This window comes from Malaclemys terrapin, chromosome 7 (assembly GCF_027887155.1).
Source record: "Malaclemys terrapin pileata isolate rMalTer1 chromosome 7, rMalTer1.hap1, whole genome shotgun sequence".
In the NCBI taxonomy this organism is placed as follows: domain Eukaryota; kingdom Metazoa; phylum Chordata; order Testudines; family Emydidae; genus Malaclemys; species Malaclemys terrapin.
Window position 1 is genome coordinate 31937366 of NC_071511.1, and position 8702 is coordinate 31946067.

Consider the following 8702-nt stretch of genomic DNA (forward strand, 5'->3'; position numbering starts at 1 on the left):
TTGAATTCTAATCCTGTCCTCCAAAATGCTTGCAACCCTTCCTAGCTTGGTGTCATCTGCAGATTTTATAAGCACGCTCTCTCCTCCATTATCCAAGTCACTGAACGCAGAACAGAACTGACCCCTGTTGGGCCCCCACCTGATTCGGCCTCCCAATTTGACAGCAAACCTTTGATAACGAATCCATGTATGGTCTTTCAATCAGTTGTGCACCCACCTTATAGTGCTTTCATCTAGTTTGCTTATGAGAATGTCATGGGGGACTGTGTCAAAAGCCTCAAGAGCTGTGACAGGCACCAACATTTTTAGGTCTTCTCTACATGCTACTATTCAGGCATGTCTCCGTGAGGACACACTCTTGTTCCAGAATAGGAGTGTCCAAATGGAGAGTTATTCACAAATAGCTGTTCTTAATTCCATGTATAGACATACCCTTAGATTTCTACCATTAAGGTACCGAGAAGGGAAATTTCCCTCCCATATAACAAGTCAAAGGCAGCCTAGGAATACAGTGGCAAGACTCTGGTCACCCTGTTTAGTGGTTAAGATTTGCATTTGCCTATTAATTGGAAATAAGATGGCGTTTCATGCCCCACCCAGAGATTGTCCCTACCTCCATAAGGGATGCCAGCACCACAGTCTGAGAAAGTGCTTTGCCCTGTAGCCGAGGCGAAGATACTCTGCTAGATAGAATCTCATTGTCTTTGTGCATCCCCTATAGACAGCTGGGGAGAGGGATGCCAAATTAAAGAGACTACCAAGCTTTGATTCCACATGAATTATTTTACTTGCATCAGATATGGAGCCAGATGAACAGTGGCAGAGAGCATTCAGCTTGGTCAGTGAAGTCACCATGGCACTGACAGAAATGGCATCTGTTGTATTTGCTAACCCTTGTGGTCATCCCCAGTAGATCAAGATAATGTGACTAACACTCATAACATTGTGCAATTATTCTAGGTTAGAAGAGTGTGTTGTCATGTGTTAGCAGCCAGTACTAGTTGCTCTTAAAACAGAAGCCCCAGTATTGATTACATTCTTCCCTTCTCCCCCACCCAAGCCTTTTTGGTGCAAGTGGATATTACTGCCATTGTGAGAGTTTCCTTTGAGACCTGAAAGATTCAGATGCTCTGCTCAAACAGACCTACTAGCAATGTATGAATTCTGATTTTCTTCGCCAGGAATCCCTCCTCCACATCTGTGTTCATCCCAAGCCTTAAACAAGAACAACCATGACACCATAGGTCACTGCTATGCTCACTCAATATCAAGTTTTGTTGCCCTGATAATCGTTACATTCACCAGGATTCTCTATGAACAGAAGCTAAACTTTTTTTCCTGGACATTTTTATTAGAGCCTGTCCAGCTATTACATTGGGATTTGCACATTAAATAAGGCACATTTGAATAGCTGCATCAGCAAGTAATTTTTTTAAATACATAAGTACTGCCCTGTCTTCCTGTTCACAACCAGGATATATTCATAAAGTGCATGGGGAAAACATAGTTCTGTGAACAGCAGAATGAGAACAAGTCCAGTGCCACTTGCAGTTCCTTGGGAGGAGATGTCTTGGTCCTGGAATAGAGAGTCACCCCACAGATCGCCAATCCAGGCCAGTTCCATTAGGCTCCATAGTGACTCCTGGCTCCTGAAGGACTGCAGACCAAGAAACCAAGAGGCTGAACATATAACCACACAGGCAAGTCAAGTACCTATACACCTTACTGGGAAATACACATGATTATAGCCACTAAACATTAAGTCATTGGTTGTAGACCACACTGGCTCTTGAATTCCAATAAAGCAGCAGACAGCACCTTGCTGACAAGAACAAATTCCCAAAAGCAGAACTACTCTAGAGGGATACCCAGAGTCAGTGATTTTGGAATGTCATCCAAAAGACATCCCACCTCTTTACTGAATTCTGCCCAGAGAAATGCAGCATTGACTCTGGAGGCAGCACAATCCATGCTTAATTTTCCATTTAGGTTTTTCAGATGTATGTGCGTGGCCCTGAAAAGGTTAGAATCTAAAGGGCTCCCTATAGCAGGCAAGTCGGAGGAGTAGGACTGGCCCCTTTCTTTGCCATGAGAGAGGGATTGTTTCCAGTTTCCTGAAAGAAACCATTACACTTAGCCTAGAGGGCTAGTTCTTCAACATGAGGTTTAAATTAACTCAAGTACAGTAACTTCATCCAAACAAGTTTAACTTGCTTATCCCTAGAACAGAAAGTGATTCCCATCAACTCATTTCACGCCTAGTTATGAATATGGAAACTGGGCACTCAAGAACTCTATTCCAGTAAAAAAGCAGTATGCATTCTTTCCAAATCAGATAACAGAGCTGGAGCCCAGGAGAGAGGGACTTGTCTCTACTTACTCTGCAGGCTATATGTTGCCACTGGATCCATCATTATTTTATGAGGGAGGATAATAAAGTTCTGGGACCACTTGTTAGTGAATGGCAATAGGTCACCATCAGAAGTAATACCGGCACTTGGAGCATCTTCTGGGCTGCCTTCCTCAGTCAGCTCACAAGTGCAGAGGGGGCAGCTTGGGGGAGTAACACCAGGTCCTCGGGGAAGTGAGTCCTTTTCATTCTTCAGGTAGCTTCTCAGTGCTCCACTGTGATGAACGGGTCGTTCACGTGACCAAGCCCAATGGGATGGCTCCTTTGACATTATCTAGATCAGAAGAGTATAGACAAACCAATGTTTTTCCTTGCCATTGAATCTTTCTGGATTCACTTAAAATTCACTAAGCATGATTTTGTCATATCTAATCCTTTTAGTGTATAGGGCAGGGGTGGCCAAACCATGGCTCGTGAGCCACATGCAGCTCTTTTACAGTTAAAGTGTGGCACGTGGAGCCCCCCCCTTCTCCACCCACCAGACTGGGTGAGGAGGAGCTTGGGACCTCTGCCTTGCAGTGGGGGGTGGGATAGGGACTTTTACCCAGCAGGGAGGGTGGGGCTGAAATCCTGAGCCCCAGCAGGTGCATCCCAGCTCTTGAACTTCAGAAGATTGTTGTATGCAACTCAGAGGGTCAATAAGTTTGGCCACCCCAGTATAGGGCTTCAAAGACAGTAAGAACTACAATGTAGCATCTCAACATTCTCCCACAGATTTATTTATCAGACAGATTTATTAAGATAAGAATGATTTGATCATAACTAAAGCTAGAATAGCAACTGCTAATTAATGTTGGCAGGGAAGACATTTGCAGAGGGTAAAGGTTGTGACTGTTCAGTAGAATCCTAGCCAATGGTGACCCAAGAATCTTTAAACTTAAGTATGGATTCTGTACTAAGAGTGCTGGCTTGAAAATCCTAGAGACTGAGGTTTTATTTAATTTCTGAGGAATAGCTAGACAGATGCACCCACTACGATATTCCTGACCTTCCTAGTGTGCTAGCAGGGACACTTAGCCTCCCATAGTCAGTTCAGGCCTCAACCCTTTATTTTAACTGGATTTGCATAGACTATGGATTCTAGTGACTATTAATGTGTTAGCCATAGTCCCAGTATTACAAGCATGCAAAAATATGTCAGCCATGGCTAACCTCATCACAACAGCGCCGGCTGACCACTGCTCGGTAGTTCATTTTAGCCCAGAAGCCATCTCTCAGCTTTAAGAACTGTGGGAACATCTGCCGCCAGTTGTCACCAAGGGCCCAGGGAAAGATCTCATACTTGTAATCCTCTTCATCTTCCTCCATGTCATTAGCCAAGTACCTGCATCAGGAAAATGGGGCAAAACAGGTTATATCCACAGAAATTCCTCTAACCAGTGCTTCTCAGAAGCACTCAGCCTAGGAAGTTGTATGGTACAGCCTGGAATTGTTATAGTAGCTTTCAGTGTAGCAAGTGTTAAGCCTTAACACTCCAGCATTACATTGTATAAAAGAGGAAGTGTTCTAAGCCACAGAACTGCAGCATAAGAGGCTTTTGCAAATCACTCGTTTGCAAGTAAGGCCAATTGTGTTTAGGTGTATACAATAGCTCGTGGGTTTTTCCTATAGGTGCACAGAACTACAAGTGGATTATGTTGTAAACAAGTTCTCACACAACATACAAACAACAGTAGATACCAATTCTATTTCAATATTCTATTAGATAAGTATAGTTTGCAAGCTGATGTGATTAGTTTGGGATTGGATTGATGCAGTGTTTGCCCTTAAAGGGAATAATTCTCATTCCCACCAACATAGCTCTACACCACTCTGATAGAGTAAAGTATCCTCACAAGTGGGTCCATAGCCAGAACAGCTTTAGAGTAAGAATCAGGCCTCAAGTGTCCATGCAGTACATTCAGCTGCAGGTGTCATACCTAAAACCTTAGTATGCAAAGAAGGGATTGAAGAGCAACCCATAGAGACCTCTCCTGTTACTAGATCATGGTGGCAATGGAGTTCACTCGCAAACTTCTGAAATGGTAACTGTAGGAGCCCGGTCATAGACCTGGACACCACTGTGGCAGGCACTGTACAAACAGAATAAAATGCTCCTTATCCATAAAGAGAGAAAGAACACAAGTATGACTTTGGGATCCCTGCATTCAGCCCATGTAATTAAAATTCATCAGGATCCCACTGATTTGTGTTTTACCATCATTAGCCTCTTGAAACACAAGGTTAAAAAAAATATCTACTAGCCTCTACCCAATAATGAAGTCTTATACTCGTGTTAGAGGAGAAACTCTTTGAAACCATCTACTTAAGCTAACTGGAAACACTGCAATTAAATTGTGCTTTTCCCAGCTGGGGGACAATTATGGCTGATCAGTATGGCATGGGGAATTTTTTGGGGGGGTAGGTGCAGGGAGGTTTAAGTTGGGTATAATTTCTTCAGATACCAGTGTGTGTGTACTGTGGACCCAGATGCTATTAAATTATACTCCTAATAGCCATTCCTCCTGCCAAACCATTTGGTGGCATGGACTAGGTAACCCAGTTGGTCTTCCCCATTCTGCTGTCTATGAATTATTTATATGGTGGGATCTTTACAGACCGGGATCACAAGGTTAAGAGCTACAAGGTACTTACAGAGCAGTGAAAAGGTTCATCCGTGTGTATTCACTAATATGCAGGCCAGCACGTTTGAAGTAAGTCAGAGTCATGGCTAGAAGATACTAAACAAGAGTTACCTTTAATAGACCCAGTTCTGGATCAGAAGAAACAAAATATGTTCCATCTAGTATTTAAGTTTAAAACAAAAAGAAATCCAGCCATAAGAGGAGAGAGTGAAGAAAGGAAACACTTTTGTGGAGGCTTGCTAATTATTTGTATTATCATAGCCCTTGGGAGCCCCATTATGCTAGTCCTGTGCAAACAGAGAACAAAGCTTCCAAATACAAGACAAGAGACAACAGATGGATACAGATAGGGGTGTACAAGGAAACAATGAGACCGTGTTGGTCAGCACAATAAGGAGTGGTCTATACACACCAGTTAACTAACTGTTGGCAAAAAAAAAAAAAAAAATCCCATAAGCTTCATGGCAGAGGAGTTTTAAGGAGAGATTTGAAGGTGGCTAGAGTTAGTCCTGCAGACATTTACGGTGAACTTCTCCCAAGCGTGATGGGCAGCACAGTAGAAAGCATATGACAGGTTAGGACTATAGTTCATTTTAATGCAACATCTATAGAATCCCAAGGTCCTTTACCAGAGTGACGGCCATAAGAAGTCAGACTGTCTATTCTAAGCAGTGCTTAATTTGTGCCAGAGCTGAGCCCTGGCACCTTGAGGCTTGGCAGTTCATAGCCCTGGCACTTCTGGGCTTGCTGCATCAGTTATGAATGTAATAAAAAAAATTGCTTGAGCCCCAGCACCTCTTTCATTACAAATTAAGCACTGGTTCTAAACTCATTGCCACTCCCTACAGTTTTCCCAAGGGCTAAAGCCTCGTGCTTTGTCTCAGCCTAGAAGGGAATTTAGGGAAAGTTTGAAGAAAAGTGGTGGAGTCATTTGAGTTATGAATGCAAAAATATCAGTCTTCAGTGGGGATGAGGCCCTGTCTCTTGTGTTAAAGTTTGGTTTATAAGTTAGAGATACTGCATAAGAGAGTCAAAAAGTTAGAGTCATTAAACTACTGCGCATTGCTATTTAGAAAGGTTGTCATAAGAAAGTTGAAGGGAGCATGAGGGACATACCTTATCTGAAATCCTGTAGCATATGTCCATAGACAAGAACTCTTGTACCAAGTCATCCTCTGGTAAAGGGAAGAAAAAGCAAGGCAGCTGTTTTTAGTTGTTTCATATTGTTCAGTGGTTGTTGCTTTCCGAATGGGAGTACTGTTTCCTACTGTAGCAATGGTGGAATCTTTACAAGAAGATCTCTAGAGCAGTGGTTCTCAAACTGGGGGTTGGGACCCCTCAGGGGGTCTCAAGATTATTACATGGGGGGTCAGAAGCTGTCAGCCTCCACCCCAAACCCTGCTTTGCCACCAGCATTTATAATGGCGTTAAATATATAAAATTGTGTTTTTAATTTATAAGGGGGGGGGGGGTCGCAAGCAGAGGCTTGCTATGTGAAAGGGGTCACCGGTACAAAAGTTTGAGAACCACTGATCTAGAGTGACCTGCCTAGGTAGTTTATAGCATTAATTTAGAACATGGTTCCAACACTGTTTTCAGACAAGAGACTTTCACAGTCTGGTCAAAGAAACTTGCTGGACCTCTACTAAATATAGCAGCTTAAACATAGCTATAGCTAGCAGTGCCATACTCCCAGAGTGGACAAAGTCTAGACTTCCATCAAAATATTCCATTTCTAAAATGGAATTTTAAATACTTTGCACTTATGACAAGGTTCAAGGTTCTCAGAGCACTTTAGAACAGTGGTATCATCCAACATTTACAGGTGGAGACAAGGGAATTAAGTCAAAGAATTTTTTTCATTGAGAAACCCACATTTCCTTACTCCCCATCCTGTGTGCTAAACACAGATAACTGCTTGCAAAAGGGGAATGTTATCAACCTGAATAGTCAAATTATCAACTTGAATCCTCCAGATCATTTAAAATGTATCTTGGATACAAAGCTTATCTTGTTATAGAGAGTTAAAAATACCTCTTCCCTGCAATTCCCTACTTGGGTTTACTGCTAGTTGGTCACTGCAGTCTTATCCAGCCTTGGGAACCCATTCCCAATACACAGTATGGTTTTGTATACCATGTTTTCTCTAAACTGTATATCCCAAGATGCTGGACAGTTTGAATGACTGGTCTAGCCTCCTACCCAGTAGGTTGAAGAAGGCCTCTTGTTCTTCCCGATGTAGATGGAATGGAGGTCGCTGCATGCTTTTCAGCACTGCTATGGAATGCTCTCTCTCAGGGATTCGCATCCTGCTACGCGCTCCAATGCCCTTTGTGCTGTTGTGATGCGGTCTCATGTTCCCTGGCTTCACCCCAGTGGTGACCACAGGAGGGACATGGGAAATACTCTGAGTATGCCTCATTTTTTTTTACTGGTATTAGTGGAGGCTCAGGGGCTTTTCTGCAATGGAAAAGGATTAAGAAGTAGAATTAACAGAATTGGTAATTCAATAGGAAGCTCTTTCAGTAAAGGTTTCCATTTCCAAATCAAGCCTGAATCAGTAGCAATCAAGAGCTGTTACCACATGATGGCTGTTAGTGGCCTGTGAGATATTAGTAACTGGTTTTGTGAAACTATCCACTGGGAAGTGAACTAAGATCCATCACAACAATTAAAGTTGGACAGCTGCCTTCATTGCAACTCAAAGGCTGACTGCGCCACAGATTGAATACCCTCCTTCTCTAGAGGCAGGCTTAAGGCACAGTGGCACCCAGTTAGAGCATTGAGAGACAGTTCGCACTGCTACTGCCCATGTTGCACCTGTTCTAGAGATACAGCAGTAACTTGCATTTCCACAGTTGTCAAGCTGTCACACCCACCAGCACTAGAACAAAAAAAAAAAATTAAAGAACTGACCAATCCAGTTTCACCGTCCAAGCTGAGTAAACTTTTTTTTTTTTAGGAAAAGCAAACAACACACAAGAAACTAAGGTCTCAATTTTTACAAGTAAGTAATGACTGCAGGTGCTGAACTTGAGACACCTTAAAGGGGCCTGATTTTCAGAAAGCACAAAGCACCTACTCTCTGAAAAAATCAGGCCCTTTTAAGGTGTCTCAAGTTCAGCACCTGCAGTCATTAAGATCTTGTAAAAATTGAGACATTTGATTTAAAAACTATAATTTTTTCTCTTTACATTAATCAATCAAGATACAGTTAGTTGCAAGAGAAATGGGGAGAAAAAGCCCTTCACAATGAAAATAAGTCAGTAGTTGAATACATACAGACAAGCCAAGAAAATAATGGTCCTTCTGCTGGCCTTTCAAAATTACTGCTCATTATACATCCAATGCTGCAGCACAAGACTGTATCAATTTGCATTCTCTGTTTGTTAATTCAGAATATCCTGCCTTCACCCACACTATGCCAGTGTGGAACTCCCTGACCCACCAGATATATGGTGCTGACTTGTATAAATCTAAAGAAAAAAAGCTTAACTTGTTTTATAGCTCCTGTTACTATGTTTTAAATCACTCCTACAATACTCTGGACTTGCAAAGAGCCTTTTGGACTTTGCCAAAACTTGAGCATAGATTTAGCAATCTAAACATTTAACTATTTTTAAAAATAAAAGCTTTAACCATTTAACTGTGCATATGGGATGGGAAGC

At 42.3% G+C, this 8702-nt stretch overlaps 1 protein-coding gene across 1 annotated transcript; it reads right to left on the reverse strand.

Moving 5' to 3' along the window:
• Nucleotides 1-798: 798 nt before the first annotated feature.
• SPDYC (speedy/RINGO cell cycle regulator family member C) lies at nt 799-7491 on the reverse strand. The gene is made up of 6 exons (XM_054035361.1): nt 7237-7491; nt 6151-6209; nt 5045-5130; nt 3563-3734; nt 2381-2684; nt 799-1657 (listed from the first exon to the last, which is right to left on the reverse strand). The coding sequence occupies exons 1-6, from the start codon at nt 7454-7456 to the stop codon at nt 1590-1592; spliced, it is 909 nt and encodes a 302-aa protein (XP_053891336.1). The 5' UTR covers nt 7457-7491; the 3' UTR covers nt 799-1589.
• Between the last annotated feature and the right edge of the window lie 1211 nt (nt 7492-8702).